Source organism: Amphiprion ocellaris, chromosome 5 (genome assembly GCF_022539595.1).
Source record: "Amphiprion ocellaris isolate individual 3 ecotype Okinawa chromosome 5, ASM2253959v1, whole genome shotgun sequence".
NCBI lineage: Eukaryota > Metazoa > Chordata > Actinopteri > Pomacentridae > Amphiprion > Amphiprion ocellaris.
The window spans coordinates 8,278,476-8,296,288 of record NC_072770.1 but is presented as its reverse complement, the minus strand read 5'-3'; the positions used below and the strand labels follow the sequence as shown (position 1 = coordinate 8,296,288).

Sequence of the window (17,813 nt, the reverse complement as noted above, 5' to 3'; positions counted from 1 at the left end):
TTGTGCAGTCCTGTGTGTTTATATGTTGTGTACGTAATTTCGCATCTTTTGGGCAATTTTCAGGGCATTTTCGTGTGATTTCTCAATCAACCAGAGGATCAATTAATCAGTTTAGGACAGTTTGTGTTGCTGCTGTTTGTGTGTTTTTTACTAGCAGGCAGCAGAATCTCCCCCATCCCTCCCTCCGCAGAGTTACTGACCCGAACGCTGGCTTGAAAAACAGCCTCTAACTGCCCCCTCCTCCCTCCACCATGTACCCCCGACCGAGGCAGCATATGTTACCACGGCAACAGATTAGCCCTCATCAGTATTCATCGCCGTTGTTGTTGGACGGTAATGAGGGGCCGGAGATGATTATTAATAAACGTGAGATAATCTGTAGCTTCAGCGACCAGTGCTGTGTTCGAGGGAGGCCAGAAGGTCGTAAATTACAGCTTTTTAGGGGGGAAAATTGCTTCCTGCCTTGAAAAGCTGTATGAATTGTTAAATTTCTTCTTTTTTTTACCATCTGAACTTCATAAAGTAATCAGATTTTAAAAATGCTTAAAATGTTTCGTGTTTTTGCCCCAAAATAAGCTTTACTGGAGTTTGTAAATTTATCAACTATATATTTGGAGGTGCACCTGAGTGGAAAAATATCCATTTCAACACGAAGAGACACTGAGAAAAAAGCTCTTTCTTTACAAGGACACTACATTTAAAGCAATAAGAAAACACAAAAGTCTCCATATATGTCAATAAATTACACAATATGGGCCAAAGTCATTGATTCAGAGAAAAAAATGCATTTACTCTGTGACATGTCAGTCTGAAGGAATTTAAATTAGAGTATTATCTTTTCTAACTGTAGAATATTCTGCAGATTGTTGCACTTGTGGAGAACAGTAATTAAAGAAGTCAGGCTTAACATTTGATTTTCTAAGGAGTGCTGAGATCTAATGCAGCACAAAATGATGAAAAGCCTGAAACACTATATTAATGAATACTTTCATGTAAATTTTTGGATTCTGTTTAACTCGTAAAGCTAAAAGAAGGACCGATTTCAGACAGAAATTTGGTGAGTTTTCATCCTCATTTTCAACTTTAATGTTAAGTATTTCCATTAACTTTAAGATTTTAATTCTAAAGTACAAAACATCTTCACAGTTTCTAATTTACAGCTGAGATTGTTGCAAAAACATCAATAATTCACTCCTTTCTTTCTGCAGCCATTTGTGATGTGACGCTTCATAAATAAAGCAAAAAAGGCTCGTTTTTAGACTTGACATGAAATTCCTTGAAGTGATTCTGGTTTCAGTTCAGAACTTCAGAACTTTTTGCTCTTTTTCTGCAGATTAATGAAAGTTTCTCATGTTCTCAGAACATTTCTTCCAGTGTTTCAGCTCCAAACACCACAAAGATGCTGGATTTCTCCATGAGTGTATGACTCCTGGTTTAGTTCTAAACGTTCTGTTTCAGTGTCTGTAGCTTTAAATGTAGCTGAGCTGCTGCTGGCCCCACATGTGGAAGCAAGACTCTCTCCCTGAGGATCATTTTACTTGGAATTATCTGAATTTTTGCGCTGATGTTGTTTTTAACTCCTGTGTTTGTTACAAAATCTGTATTTTAGCATCAGCTTTTAGCATTTCAGCTTTGAAATGAAGTGACTACTGGTTAACGTGTCGTCTGAGGGAGTTTCAGTTACTGTTTCATCGTTCTGCTGTCTGACAACAGAAACAGGAATATATGTGAATAAGAACAGCTTAATTGTGAATTCAGCTGTATTAAAATGCAGTTTATGTGAGCACAGAGAGCAGGAGAGAAGCTAACAGATGCTAACAGCAGCGGAGATAAGGTTGAACTGAAGTACAACATGAAAACACAGTAACACACCCACTCCTTGTTTAATGGTGTAAATTAAAGTTTCCACAGAGCTCTGACCTGTGGACAGACCACCAAAGATAATGGTAGCCACATTAGCCACACAGTGAGCCAACTCAAAGGATTTGGCTATTGTATCTACTATATGTGGTTAATGCTAATGCCACAATAGCCGCACAACATGCTAACCCAAAGCATTTTCCTTTTGTTGTGGCTAATTCTAATGTTGGCCACATTAGCCACACAAGCTAACATTGTGGGCACATTAGCATCAATAGTAATCCACTGGGTGTTCAGTTCCTCAGATGCTGTCAGTGCATGAAGATTCTTGTGTTCACTCTTACAGCAGAACATTTGGTGAGTTTAGTTCATGATTTGGACATTTTAGAGTTTAGCAGAAGCAGCCATAGAACGTATATAAACCTGGTGGACTGAGAGGCAGCTGCTCATTCTGATTGGTTCACCTGGAAGCAGTGAGGGGGCGGGGCTACTCAAAGCTGGACCGCTATTTGCTCCTGAATAAAACTGAATAAAATTCTGACTGGTTGTAAAGCTGGGAGGTTATGTCGAAGAATAGTGTTTTCATATTCTCACAGCTTTTATTTTACCACCTTTGTGTTTTTCAGACAAAACACAGTAAAAGAAAGAACGAAATTTCCCCATAACAGACCTACATAGAACCTATATGTGCTCTAATAAAGAGAGATCAGCTGACTGAGTGCATCACGGATGTGCACGGCCTTAATGTTTCTTTAAACGTGTTTAATGTTGCAGACTACATTCATGTAATATTCAGCAACAATCTCAAAATAGAAGAAGAACTGCAGACCAACATAACACAGAGAGAGAGGAACAGATATGAGGAGTGAATGGAAGCAGCTCAGGGTCAGCTCAGAGGCCCCTTAGTAAGAACACTGTAAAAAAAAAAAAAAAAAACACTCTTAAAGGTAAACTTTTCATTCAAATAATGACAAAGATGGAAACAGCAGCTGAGTTTCACGACATGAAAACACAATAATCACCCAGTTCTTGATTACTGGTTTAAAAAATGCTAATGTTAGCCACATTAGCCACATGTCATGCTAACACCTAGAATTGTCCTACTGTTGTGGAGACATTTTCATCAAAACTACCTGTAATCCACTGGGTGTAAACATAACATTAAATAACTTTAGCATGTTTAAATCAGGAAAAAAATTAACTATTTTGCAGTGTCATTTTACAATCAAACATTACCGACAGTTTTGACTTCTGTTGTTGTGGTTGTTGTTTTTTCAGTCGATGCGTCAATAGTTTTTCTGTGATGTTACGAAATTCTATCTACAATTTAACAAAATTGTGAAAATCTGTACAATAAGAGTCAAAAGTGACTTACTTTTTCAGTTTTGAATATGCAGAATTATGTCTGAAATATTTGCAAAATCTTTTTCCTTTTTTGCTGATTTAAACACACTAAAGTAGTTTCATTTTACATTTACACTGTTTACTAAATATACTAAAATAGGAATTTTTGATATGGAATTTGTAGATTTTTGGGGGGTTTTTAGTGTTCTGGAGTCACAACAAAAAATATTTACCATTTATTAGTCTTTAAGACACCAAATGTTTCTTTCAAATAACAGCAAATATCTGTAAAATAAATATTTCTGATGATTTAAATACAGTAAAATAATTGTATTTTATGGTCACGCTGTGTAAAAGAACATTTTGGATGTGGTATGCACAGTTTTGGCCTTTTTGTTTTATCTGAGTCAATATGTAAGTTAATTACCCTTTTCTGTGATTTTAGTTATCTGTAATTAAACAAAACAGGGAAAACAGTAAAATAACAGTTAAATGATTTACAATTTTTCAATCCTTGAATATATTTTTTCTTTTAGTGCTGATTTTTAATGATATTTTTTTTTTATCTTAAATTTTTTTTGCTAATTTGAATGTAGTAGTTGATAAATTATAGAACTTTGATGTGGATATTATTTACATTTACATTATTTATTTAGAATATTTTTGGAAAGTTTTTGTTTGTTTATTTTATTTTTGTTTGTTTGTTTCTAACAGTTAACATGCAAGTATTTTAAAAATAATTTTACTAGCCATTATCTGTAACTTAACCAAATAATAACGATAAATAATGATATTTATGCTAACTTACATATTTTAAAACTGTGTAATCTTTCAGTCACACATTGTAAAGACAGCAAATTATTATTTGTAAAAATAAAGCAATTTTGTAAACATTTTTTTTTACAGTTAATGTTTTTTTTCTGTAATTTTACTAAGTATTTTCTGTAATTCAACAAAACGGGGAACCTGTAAAATAGCAGTTGATTGTTTTAAACAGTATTTTTTTTAGAGTGTAGACAAAATAATGAGATTCTCTGAGCAACTTCATGACATTAATAATAATATTCAGACCTCCTCCAGCAGGTAGACGGTGTTCCTGCAGCTGATCATCTTGGAGGTGAAGGAGGAGGTGGTGGGAGAGCTCCAGTCCTCCTGGACCTCCTGCACGAACTCACACACAGATACACACTCCGGCATGGTGCTGCTGGACCGGGGAGGACCGGGGAGGAGGACCGGGACAGACTCTCCACACAATAGACGGAGCTCCGCAGACGCTCCTCACAGTCAGATGTTGTAACAATGAGAATAAAAATTAAATATTCCGCCTGGTAAACCCTCCGAGGAGGAGCCGAACCTCCAGCCGGGACCCTGACACCAGCCCGGGCTCCCTGAGGCTGAATGAGTCGCTAATTAGCGCTGATTCCCGAACAAAAGGTGATAAAATCCAGCAGATCTCATCACTGAGGGAAACTCTGCTCCACCAGTCCGTTCAACTACCGATCCGCCTCCGGTGCAGCGTCCTCAGCAGACACACCGGCCCCAGTGTCGTTGTGCAGCGGGCGGACAAAGAGCGGAGGAGCCGAGCAGCAGAACCGGACCTCCGGACACCTGGACCGGCTTCAGAGGAGGGGAGCAGCCCGGCCTGAGCGCCCCGCTTTGGCTTCCTGTCCGTCTATCTCCGGCTTGCTTCTTTCTTTATCCACGCCGCATGGACGAGAGGCGCGTTCACGGTGCACAGCAGCGGGGTCCTCTGCCGCGGGGGGCGCGCACTGCTGCCCGTGCACTGGAAGGACTGGGAGGTCTAACTGGGAGGTCTAACTGAGAGGCTCCTGCAGATTACACCTGCTACTGGTTAACTAATGCGCTTAAAACCGGAAGCTAAAACATTTCCAGTTTATTTGTTTGCCAAAAAAAGAAAAGAAAAACATGTAAATAGGATTAAAAGCTGAAAGCAGCATAATCTGAAAATCCCTTTTCATGGTTCCATTCAGACTCTTTATGTATGTTTAAAAAAAATGTAATTAATTTGATTTCTTTAAACTCCAAACGTTTCTCCTCACTGTGGCTTAATTTTTTTGACTGAACATAAAAAAATAGATACATAAATAAAAATTTGGAAAGTATTTGATGGTAATTAAACATCTTTATTTAAGCATTGGTCGAACTTTATGTAAATGTCTTGTCAACTTAATTTATTAGACTCAATTCAACTTAGTCTAAAAAAAGTCAACTTAATTTAATCAAGTTGAGCCGACTAATTTTACAGCATTAAAATTAGATTAGTAAATAAAATAGAACTGCTTCATGCTGAAATAAAGCTATTTATTCACATGCAAGCAGTATTTTCCTCAATCTGTTTAAGTTAATCCAAAATAAAACAGTTTGACTGTAAACATTTTTAATTACATATAAATAATTTTTAAATTGAACTTAATTATATTACAGAGAGTATTTCCACATAATTAAATAGATTTTCTCTGTTGGTTCAGGTTAGTGTATTTGTGTTGAGTCAATATAATTTATCAGAGTTGATTCAATGTATTTTTCCTGTTACATGCATGGATTTTATTCTGGAATTGACTCGTTTTATGTCAGCATAAATGGATCTAATAAAAGTTAAGTTGTTGAATATCATACCAATGTTACATTATTTAATGATGTTCATTTTGGAAACATGAAATTATATTGTACATAGTATACATTGCACTTTAGCACAGTTGCCTTTTTGTTATAGAGTGTAGAATGACATAAACCATGAAAAAGCAAAAATGAAGTCTCAGGGGAAACAATCAGAGTAAACGTCTGTAAACAAACCATTTCTAACTTCCTGAGGTTCAGACACAAGACGAGGACAAAGTCTGATGGCTGAGGCCTGATTTTTACTTCAACTTTGCATGTCAAACACAAGCCAGAAAACATAAGGTTCCTTTATAGGGGCCAAGAAGTGAAAAAGTTTTTTTTTCCTGTTTTGTTTGTCTCATAAACTGTGGAGGTGTAAAATAAAAGCTGTGAGAATGAGAAGACATTTACTACAACCTTTTGTCTACCCACTTATGACTAGATAGAAAGTCCTGCTTTCACACATGCATTCATCTGTCAATCACAGACAGAGAGCGTCTTCTTCCTGAAGGAGGCGGGACCAGCAGCAGCATTTAAAGCTACAGAAATTGAAACAGAACATTTAGAAAACCAGGAGTTATACAGTCACGAAGGAATCAGTCATATTTGTGGTGTTTGGAGTTGAAACACTGAAAAACACAATCTGAAGATGCAAGAAATTAATTTGCTTTAAAAAAAATGGGAAAATATGGAAGATTTAAATGTTTGCAGCCACAGACCAACCAAGTTCACATAATCACATTTATTATCAGTCAAAGGGACAAGACCAGAACTTTTACTTTAGTAATTCAACTGCAGTTTGTTACTGATGTTCCTCTATTTTTCTTTTATTAGGTTGGTTTAATGCAGAACCTCTACATTTTTCATCTGACTTGCAGATTATTATTTTTAAACCCCCCGAAATCTCACTTCAAAATATCAGGAGTTTCTTTATAACACTGAATAATTGCATCTAAATAGGTCACACTCAAAGAAAAGCACATCATCTGGTATAATTAAAAATAAAAAGGTTGAACAAAAACCCTTTTGATCTGCTTCATTTTGACAGGGTGAGCAAATTCACATTTAAATATCGCAAAACTATGACTGGTGCACAAAATCACTTGACAGAAACTGAGAAGTGCATGAGAAAGAAATAATCATCTTTTAAGTAATTTTTTTCCGCTGTTAGACTGAGAGAACCATTGTTTCTAAATGATAATAATATTTATTTAAATCTGAGAAACAGCAGCTAGCATTCAGATTAATCATTTTCAAACTGGTACAAATAAGAATATTAACTTCAGTACTGAGTCAGTGCAAAATGAAACTTAAAATAATAAATGTGTTCAAATATACTGACTTAATTTACATTCAAGATAAAAAAATTAGGGCTGGGACCTTAACGCGTTAATTGAGATTAATTAATTACGGCGAAAATATTATAAATATAATAATAGAAATATTGACGCAATTAGTTGCACCCTCCTCAGTTCCCACATTTCTGGCACACCGGTAACGCTGATGAACACTCCAGCCCAGTAGGTGGCGGTAATGAACCTGAAGTCTGTTTGTAGCCATGAAGAAGAAGCACAGGAAGCACTGAGTGAAGTCAGGCACTGGTGAACAGTGAAGGAAGATGAAACTGAGCTTGTTGGGCAGAAAGTTTTCTTTTAAAAATCTTCCCGATGGCAGCTTGGATAAAAGCCTGGTTGTGTGCAAATTGTACAACAAAGAGTTTCCTGATCACTGTGTCACTTCAAGCCGACGTTTCACCTCAATGTAAAACATGTTGCTGTTAGCACCAGAGCTAACGTTAGCTACGAGTCATGCTAACGGCTAACAATGTAGCCATCCCATAATAGACCACTTTTGTAGAGAGTGCTTGAGTTTACAGAAAGTCTTAAAATGTTGAATAAAATCGCTATAATTGCACTTAGATTTGCAGTAATCTGTGAATGTAGCAGACAGATGAAAAATGCAGATAAATAGAAATGAAACATTTTTGTGGTTTAAGTTTTTACTCCGTCGAGGCTCTGCCTCCTTGAAGGAGGAATAACCTAAACAACAAAAATATCTCTTTTTATAACTTTATAAACTTTTTGTTCATAAAAAAATAAATAAAAATTGATATTCCTATAAAAAGAACCATCAAAATTCCACCATTTATCAGACCCAGAAAAGATGAAAACAGTGAATCTCTGGATTTTCAACTTTCTGAAGCTCCTTGAACTACTTATGCTGATTTTATGTGCCATACAGTGGAAAAAACAACTAAATTCAGGCTTTAAGTCACCAAAATCACTTTTTTCTATATGTCCCATTTTTCTTTTTTAAAATAAATTTTAAATTATAAACAGGTATATGTCTATTCATTGATTCAACTCTCAACCACAATTTTATTTGAATTGAAAAACTTCACTTATTGTGTCAAATATTGCTATTTGACAAAACTGCAATTAATTGTGATTAATTAATTACAAAGACTGTAATTAATTAAATTTTTTAATCGCGTCCCACCACTATAAAAAATATTAAAATCACAACTATAATTAATCAAAAATAACAATAGGCTTATTACAGTGGTTATGTTTTATCCAAAGAAAGATACTGATTCAGGTTTTACAGTCAAATAGTATTATATGACATAATGTTAATATGAAGTTTAAATGTGGAGTAAGAAGTGTCCAATAATCTGACAATAATTCAGATCCCTGAGGTTGCTGGGTAATCTAGTTCACCCAGGCTGACTGTATTTAATCATACAGATTTATAGCAGTTGGAATCATGAGTAAATGTGACACTGATCAATTCAGGATCAGAAACCTGAGACAGTTCAGGTGATGAAGACTCCGCAGGCTTCTTCATCCTTTGACGATGAGGGAGGTGATCTGCTGAGGCAACGTGTAGATGATGAGGGCGAGGAAGAGCGCCAGGATGACCAGGATGACCAGAGCGATGATGTACTTCTTGTATTTCTTCCAGATGAGGAAGATGAAGGTCTTCATTGGGTTGATGAACCAGGAGAAGTTGGTGGTGGGACGACTGGAGAGACAACAGGAGACAATTTTTACCAGTTTACACCAGTTTACATCAGTTCATACCAGTTTACATCATTTTACACCAGTTTATATCAGTTTACACCAATTTAGATTAGTTTATGTCAGTGTACACCAGTTTATACCAATTTACACCAGTTTATACCAGTTTATATCAGTTTACACCAGCTTATATCAGTTTACACCAGTTTATACCAGTTTAGGTTAGTTTATACCAGTTTACATCAGGTTATACCAATTTAGATTAGTTTATACCAGTTTACACCAGGTTATACCAGTTTATACCAATTTAGATTAGTTTATACCAGTTTACATCTGTTTACACCAGTTTATACCAGTTTACATGTTCATACTGACCAACAACCATCTACACCAGTCTGTTTATGCCTTTTTACACCTGTTTACGCCACTTTACACCTATTTAGACCAGTTTACACCTGTTTACATATTAGTTTACGCCTCTTTACATCTTTTTATACCAGTTAACACTTGTTTATCCTGGCCTACACCCATCTACACAAGTTTGTTTACATGTTTTTGCACCACTTTATGCAAATTTATGCTACTTACACCACTTTACACCTGTTTATACCACTTTTAACCAGTTTACAGCCATTTACGCTTGTTTACAACCATCAAGTTAACACCTGTTTCCATCTCTTTACACCTTTTTACATTTTTTTTTATACCAGTTAACACCTGTTTATACTAGTTTATATCTGTCTACACCCGTTTACAACTTTTGGCACCTATGCACACGTTTACAATAATTTACACCTGTCTACACCAGTTTCTTTATATCTTTTTACATCTGTCTATACCAGTTAACACCAATTTACACTAGTTTAGACCTGAACAGAGTGCACAGAAGACTACAGGTTCGGTCACATCACATTCAAAACAGTAAAATCTACAGTATAACATCTGTTTAAACAAAATTAGAGTAATCAGCAGATTTGCTTTCAGGGGTTAACAAAAGGAGAACAAAGTTGAGTTTATCTCTATTGGTGTGTGTGTTACTTTGGTTTGTCCAGAGGTTCTGGTTCTTTACGTCCCCGTCCCACTGGGTTTGCCTCGGCCTGCTCCAACGGCACCAGCTGAAGCTCCGCCTCCACCTTCCCCTGCAGACAAACACAATGTCAGTCACCACAAATATTTGAGTAATATTTGTTTGTCCTTGTTATTGTTTGAGTAGAATTATTTAAATAGAAAGCAGCAAAAGTCTGGAAGGAAACAATGAGGTGGGACACATTTCTGCAGCACTAATTTTAGTTTCAGTTTCATTTGATTTCAGGAACTTACATTTATATCACTGCATACAGTTGAGCTGAGAAATCACTGAATTTTTGTCACAGGGCTGTTGGTGAGAGTCAATAGTGGCTTCATGGTCGGGCTGCCGCTAACAACGAATCGCCTGAGCACGATACGCCATCAAAAGCGGAAGTGAGCGCGCAATGCAACAGCAATCACCGTCCGAGCGGAGCACGTAACACGGACGGACATCCGTGCTGCATTGCACATATATATTATATATGCTCAATACAGCGCGGCCATCCACGTTTACGATACAGCGTGGGCATCCGCGTTTACAATACAGTGCGGATGGCAGCGCTGTATTGAGCATATATAATATATATGTGCAATGCAGCACGGATGTCCGTCCGTGTTACGCGCTCCGCTGGGACGCTGATTGCTGTTGCATTGTGCGTTCACTTCCGCTTTTGATGACGTGTCGTGCTCAGGCAATTCATCGATTCGTCGTTAGCGGCAGCCCTACTTCATGGCTGTACAAAGAAACTTATAATTTTTTGTCTTTTACAGAATGTGGTTAGGACAATTTTTTAGAATAGAATAGATCTTTATTGTCACTGTTACAGAGAACAATGAAAATCGGTTTAGTGCTCTCCAAATAGCAACATCAAAAATAGTCTATATAACACACCTTACAAAAATATATACAGCATAAGAGCAAAACACCTTTAAAAGCTATATACAACATAAAGCAAAATTGCACATGGTATAAATTGCACTGACTCATAAATATTGCACTTGCAGGTATGTGGTATTGTCGTTCAGGGGGGAGGGAGCAGACATTTGACAGCTTGTTTGAGTCTGTTGGTTTTGACTCTAAGTGTCCTGTAACGTCTACCTGAGGGGAGGGAAGAGAACAGAGAGTGTCCTGGGTGTGATGGGTCTCTGGTGATTCCCCTGGCTTTCCTCTGAACTCTGCTGGTGTAAACGTCTCTGAGGGGAGGTAGTGTGGTCCCAATCACCTGCTCTGCTGCTCTCACTACCCATTGCAGGTCCTTCCTGTCTTCTGCAGTGCAGTAGGTGAACCACACTGTACAGCAGTAGGTCAGGAGACTCTTAATGGTGGAGCGATAGAAGTTTATGAGCAGCTTTTGGGGGAGATGAGCGTGACGCAGCTTCCTGAGGAAGTACAGTCTCTGTTGGGCCCTCCCCACCTGGTGTCCGCAGAGATGTGGACCCCTAGGAACCTGAAGCTCTCCACCCTCTCTACCTCCTCTCCATCAATGTAGAGGGTGGAGTGCTCAGTTCGCTTGGATCTTCTAAAGTCCAAGACCATCTCCTTGGTCTTTCCAGTGTTGAGGTTCAGGTTGTTGTGGTGACACCATCGTCGCAGATGCTGGACCTCCTCCCTGTAGGCTGATTCATTGTTGTCTCTAATCAGTCCTATGATGGTGGTGTCATCAGCAAACGGAATGATGGAGTTGCTGGAGTGAACAGGAGAGCAGTCGTGTGTGAACAGAGAGTAGAGGAGGGGGCTGAGGACACACCCCTGACGAGTGCTGGTGTTCAGGGTGAGAGTGGAGGAGATGTGGTCTCTGATCCTGATGTTCTGAGGTCTGTTGCTGAGGAAGTCCAATATCCAGGAGCACAGTGAGCTGCCGAGCCTAAGGTTGCTCAACTTCATAACCAGTTCATGAGGGAGAACTGTATTAAAGGCAGAGCTGATATCCACAAACAGCATCCATCACATAGGTGTTACTCCCTTCCAGGTGTGTGAGGGCTGTGTGGAGAGATGTGATGATGGCGTCTTCCGTTGACCTGTTTACCCTGTATGCAAACTGATGTGGATCGAGGTCAGCAGGAATAGCAGCCTTAATATGGGAAGATATGAGTCTTTCAAAGCATTTGGTTATGATGGGGGTTAGAGCAACAGGGTGATAGTCATTCAGGCAGCTCACTGTGCTCTTCTTGGGCACAGGGACGATGGTGGCTGTCTTAAGGCAGGTGGGGACTGTAGACTGGAGTAGCGAGAGGTTAAAGATGGTGGTGAAAACCTCTGCTAGCTGTTTTGCACATGACTTGAGCACTCTTCCTGTGACACCGTCTGGACCAGGTGCTTTCCTCGTGTTGACTCTGCTCAGGGTGGCTCTGACCTGATGCTGCTGCAGCTGGATGGGGGTGTCGTCCCTCTCTGGACGAGCAGTGAAGGAGTGGGCCTGTCCGTTGCGTTGGTCAAAACAAGCGGAGAACTGGTTCAGAGTATCTGGTAGGTCTCTGGAGTCTGACATCGTGTGACCATCCTTATAGCCCGTGAGTCTCTTGACCCCTGCCACATGTTCCGGGTGTTGTTTTTGTCAAAGTGTTCCTCAATGCGCTGTTTGTATTTGCACTTGGCCGTTTTGAGGCCTTTCTGCAGGGACTGCCGTGCCTCTTTATAAATCTGTTGATCTCCTGATTTGAAAGCAGCATCCCGCGCTCTCAGCAGGGCATGCACCTCGCTGTTAAACCATGGCTTTTGGTTGGGGAACACTTTAATAGTCCTTGTTGATGTGACACTCTCAGAGCAGAATTTGATGTAGGAGAGTACAGCCGATGTGTGACTCACTTGGTCTGCCCCTTCTCTAAATATCCCCCAGTCTGTGGTCTCAAAACAATCCTGCAGGGCTGAGGTGGCTTCTTCAGTCCATACACAAATTGTTTTTGGTGATTGTTGTTGACTGCAGATCTTAGGTTTATAAGCAGGAATCACGGACAGAGAGAGATGATCTGAGAGTCCAAGATGTGGCAGGGGGGTGGCTTTGTAGGTGTCTGGAATGTTTGTGTAGACCTGGTCCAGGATGTTACTTTCCCTCATTGGAAAACTCACATTTTTAAAGAATCTTGGCCGTACTGACTTCAGGTTGGCATGATTAAAGTGTCCTGCCGCAATCATAGCACAGTCCGGTGCGCTGGTAGCTGCTGGTTTATGGAACATTGTAGTGTTTCCATAGCAACCTTAGCATTAGCTTGCGGCGGCACATAAACTGCGGCTATGATGACCGATGTGAGCTCTCTTGGTAAATAAAAAGGTCTACACTGTACCATTAAATACTCTACGTCTGGACAGCAGTAAATGTCTTTGACTGTGGTGTTAGTGCACTAGTTGTTGTTCACATAAACACACAGTCCTCCACCGCATCTCTTACGGGACTCCATTGTTCTGTCCGCTCTGAAGTTAGCGTGGCCTGCTAGCTCGATCGCGGCATCTGGGGTGAGAGAGTCCAGCCAAGTCTTTGTTATTACCATCACACAGTAGTCCAAACAGCGTGAGGTAATCTGCAGTTGTACCTCATCCATTTTGTTGTTCAGTGACCGGGAGTTGGCGAGAAAAAGACTTGGAATGGTCGGTTTGTAGGGGTTAGCGTTTAGCTTAGCCCTTAGCCCCGCTCTTTTCCCTCTCTTTTGTTTACGATGCCTCCGCCGGCGCCACTTCAGCGGGGGGATGGTGAAAGTGGAGTCCTCAGTCGTCCGGATCTCTGGTGGAATAGAGTCCCAACTATTTGCAAACGAGCAGCGGTTTATGTTGTCCAAAACCATGAACAACTCAGCTCTGCTGTACTGTACATGAGCGACAATGAGTCCGTGATGAAAAAGAAATTTCAGGACAAACAATAAAACAAGAAAATTGCTAAGTAGTGGAGAGCACCGGGCCGCTGCATCTGCACGCGTGCCGCTATCTTTTTCTATATTTTCTATTTTTTAAATTTATTTAAATTTTTTGGATGAATATTTAAGTGAGACGTGACTAAAATGTAACATCACGATTTCAAGCAAAGATTTGGTTACATACAGATGAGTAGATTCTCAGTTTCTACAGTTTGTGTCTCTGCTAAATGGTGCAATTTTGGTAGTTTTGTAAAGACTCTTTGGAGTTTTAAATTCAGAAGGATATCTGAACAAAAAAAAGCATACTCCCAGTGCTGCCCCAAACAAACCAAGACGTTAAACGTACAGATTGCAGTGATTAATGAACCTCATAGTTTGTTTTTTACCATTGTTTTGTAGGTACTTCAAATTTAAAACCCAATCATTTCACACTGAATTCACACATTTCAGTGCAATAACAACATTTCATTAAAATGGAAGCAAAAGATGAGCTTCAGATTTTGTCTTGGTTTGTTGGGCAACTTTAGTTTGACATTAACGTGGTGTGTTATTATTTTTTTTTTTTTTTACCATTAACAGGAAAGTGTTGCCCAGGCTGTCGGTGTACTGGATGTCCTCCTGCCTCAGTTTGCTCCTCTTGTCCTTGGTCTTCTTCTTCTTCTTGGCCTCCTCCTTTTCCTTCTCCTTCCTCTCGAAGTCCTCGGCCGTCTTCAGGCGGATCAGCGGCCACCAGCCCTTCATCTTCTTAGCACGAAAGATGGAGAACCGAGGGCTGGCCCGATCCTTCGCCATCTCTATTGTACACTTGGTGGCTGATTTTGCAGGTCGAACCATGTCGCTGAGACTAAACTCGAGGGAGCCTGAAAGAGGAGGAGGAAGATTTTAGGATAATGAGTACTGGTTTAGTGGTGAAAGAGTTTTATCTCGTGATGCATCTTGAATGTTACATCAAAATAAACTCAAGACTACAGTAAAATGTTGGCACACCATTGTGAAAAAGAATTTAAGTGCAAAATGATTAAAAACGTAATTGTTTCCTGTTTACAAGCAGAGTTTTTCTTCTTATGAGCCATTAGAAACAAATACTACAGGAAGACTATATTGAAAATTGAAGCCCCAAAGTAAAACCTCATTACAACAAAAATTAATTTAGCTTTGATCACTGAGACATAACTCATAAAACTGTGATCACTGAAGCTAAACTGTGATTTCCAGTCAAACTAAGTCCATGAACATGGTTCTTTATTAGTATTGGACCTATGGACTATGTCTATGTCTTCATTATGGCTCCACATGGAAAGGAATTGAACAGAGGAACTGAAAAATCTGACTGGGAGACTTTACAATGATGGAAAAAGATCCAGGAAGATCAGCGGGGAACTTCACATCAGTGAACCACAGTGCCAGCAGTAACCAGGAGGTATAGAAGGAGTCATAGTACCACTAATCAGGGCTGCAGTGGTCGTCCGCCTAAAATGACTCCACAGACTCTGAACTACTTTCACAATCTGGCTGTGAAAAACTGACGGCAGCTGCTTCAGACTTGGTACAGGAGTTATCAATGGAGGTCAGAGTTTCTGTGAAGCTCAGATAGTGAAGGACACTTCAGAACATCAACCTCTATGGACGGAGGACTAGAAAAAAAACTGTTGCTGTTCAGAGAAAAACTTCTGGATAAAACTTTGTTAAATAACATGAACAGAAGTCTGATGAATGTTGGGAGAACATTCTTTAGTCAGATGAGACCAAGATAACTTGTTTAGTGTGAACCTGACCAGGAGTACCAGCGAATGCATAGTCCTGACAGTGAAGAATGGGCGGAAAGACATGAAGCTGCATAAGTGCAAAAGGTGCTGTGAAGATGACATTTATAGATGCAGCATGAATGTCTGTGTATTTACAAAAATGTAAATACTTGATAGGATTTGTGAATGCACAGAACATCCTACCCAGAAAATCATTGGCTGTGATGCGGTCGTAGTCCCAGACCTGCAGCGTCAGAACAGCTGGCTGACGAAACTCGGACTCCTCCAGAGAGAAGATGGACTCCTTCTTCTTATAAACCACCTCTTTCTACAGGAGAAGAACCATACAGACACCATTAACTCCTTGTAGCACACCGGAGAGACTGCAGGGTTCAGGGTAAAGAGTATACATAGTAATCAGGTACAACACCCAAATCACTGCTGACTGTGCACCAATCTACCCGTCAATCTCACACTTGTGAACAAGATCTCTTTACTTTAATTATTACTATTGTAAAAAATTATGAAATGAAGAAAAAATAACCAGTAGTTGTAGCCCTGGAGGTGCTAGAACATTTCTTTACCTCTGTAGGAAGGTAGTCAAAGCGGAAAACAAATCTCCAGTTGAAGTTTCCTTCTCCGGTCAGAGAGTTGAAGTGGACGTCGGTCTCCTGTTTGTCTCCTTCCAGTCCTTTAATCCAACTAAACGGAGAACACAACAGAACAGTGACCCAGCCAGAAGTTATTTGTTGTTATGCTGCAAAGTTCTAAAAAGTGATTGTTGCACTAAGAACGTTCTTACTCTGTTATCATGTATTATTGTGGATAAAGAACATTTTCTTATCTGAGGTCTTGATTACATGTGGAAAACCTTTTCTGAACGTTGCACTGAGAACATCCTCACTTTGAAATCATTGTAAAAATGTTTTAAATAAGAATGTTCTATGATGTGTTCCCTCAACAAATAGACAAAATGTTCTACTTTTAACATATCACATTGCAATAACGTTATAAAATGTTACGTACAAAAAACATCTGACGTCTTGACATCGCAAAAATGTTTTTGAATGTTGGTGTGAGAACATACTTCTGTTGTGAGAATGTTTCATAGAAGAACGTTCTATAATGTGTTCCTCAAAAACATCCCTGAAACATCCTCAGAACATTGCAGGTAGAATTGTCCACCTTTGTTCATACATCATGTAACAGGAACTTCTTATTCTGTCATCTGAGGCCTCAATAACATCTGGAAAATTTGGGGTGAATGTTTGTTTGAGAACCTTCTTTGTTTTCATTGAGGGAGGGATGTTTTCAGAAGAGCTTTTCTGTAATCTCCAAAACCTCCTAAGAACATTGTGGGAAGAGTGCGGCACCTCTGTTGTGATATCACATTGCAGGAACGTCTTATAAAAATGATCTAAAGCCTCGATAGCATCTGGAAAAGCTTTTTTGAATGCTATTTTGAGAACGTTCCTCCTTTTTATCATAGAACATAATCTGTGTTCCTAACAACGTCCTCTGAATGTTTACGTTAAAACATTATATGAACTTTATCGGAACATTTGTGGAAATGAAAATATTCCTGAAACGTTCTCTAATGTTAGCCAGTGCTGTGTTCCATGCTAGCTGTGGAGTCTTCACAGCTAAAAGGACAACACAGAATAACCTGAGTCGATGATCCTGATCCAATCAAACTGTGTCGGTTCTGCTGTAAAAATATAAAAGCAGTCAGTCTGAGTGAACCTGACCCTTTAACGTAGATGTCGGAGGACGGGTCGCCTGTAAATGGGTTGACATCGTCCAGAAACACGTCATCGGTGTTCCAGATGATCACCCGCAGCTCATATCTGTCACCATGGAAACAACAACAAGGATATTCTTAGAACTATGTCCTTATTCCGTTGTTCTGTCCTGACAGAGCGCTGACGTACTGTTCGGGGAGGCGGGGCTTAATGTCCACAGCAGGCGGAGCGGGAATGTCGGTGGGAAACATGTCCACCCACATGTGAAGGTAACCCTGCAGCATGAAGATACCCACACTGTTAACGACGTCTTGTTACAGCAGCATCTCCGTGTTCTCCTGAACGTTGTGTGGAGGTTACCTGTGGCAGTCCAAGGTTGCTCTGGTTCTGCAGAGACCGGATCTCCACGTGTTCTGGTACCAGAGGGATAGCTCCAGGGAGGAACTCGTTCATCTCCCCCCACCGCTGCAGCACGCTCAGGGCTGAATGTTCCTCCATCTCTGCCTGCTCCTCTGGAGAGCGCTCGTTCTTCTTCAGAAGAACTGACAAGAACAACAACAAGAACAACA

The 17,813-nt window shown here is 39.7% G+C and overlaps 2 protein-coding genes across 4 annotated transcripts in view; both read right to left on the bottom strand.

The window, feature by feature from the left end:
- unm_sa1614 (un-named sa1614) overlaps positions 1–5,005 on the bottom strand; it is a 52,419-nt gene extending 47,414 nt beyond the window's left edge. Inside the window, exon 1 of the mRNA XM_023287446.3 lies at positions 4,276–5,005. Within this exon, the coding sequence (XP_023143214.1) occupies positions 4,276–4,401 (126 nt within the window). The 5' untranslated portion in view covers positions 4,402–5,005. The remainder of the gene's footprint in view (positions 1–4,275) is intronic.
- Positions 5,006–6,550: 1,545 nt separating this feature from the next.
- fer1l4 (fer-1 like family member 4) overlaps positions 6,551–17,813 on the bottom strand; it is a 70,741-nt gene continuing 59,478 nt past the window's right edge. For all 3 annotated transcript variants that reach the window (XM_055010696.1, XM_035955901.2, XM_023287450.3), the window contains 8 exons: positions 17,605–17,786; positions 17,434–17,519; positions 17,251–17,349; positions 16,087–16,204; positions 15,707–15,830; positions 14,328–14,617; positions 9,882–9,982; positions 6,551–8,847 (listed from right to left, as the gene is read on the bottom strand). In XM_055010696.1, the coding sequence (XP_054866671.1) occupies positions 8,667–8,847; positions 9,882–9,982; positions 14,328–14,617; positions 15,707–15,830; positions 16,087–16,204; positions 17,251–17,349; positions 17,434–17,519; positions 17,605–17,786 (1,181 nt within the window). In that variant the 3' untranslated portion in view covers positions 6,551–8,666. The remainder of the gene's footprint in view (positions 8,848–9,881; positions 9,983–14,327; positions 14,618–15,706; positions 15,831–16,086; positions 16,205–17,250; positions 17,350–17,433; positions 17,520–17,604; positions 17,787–17,813) is intronic.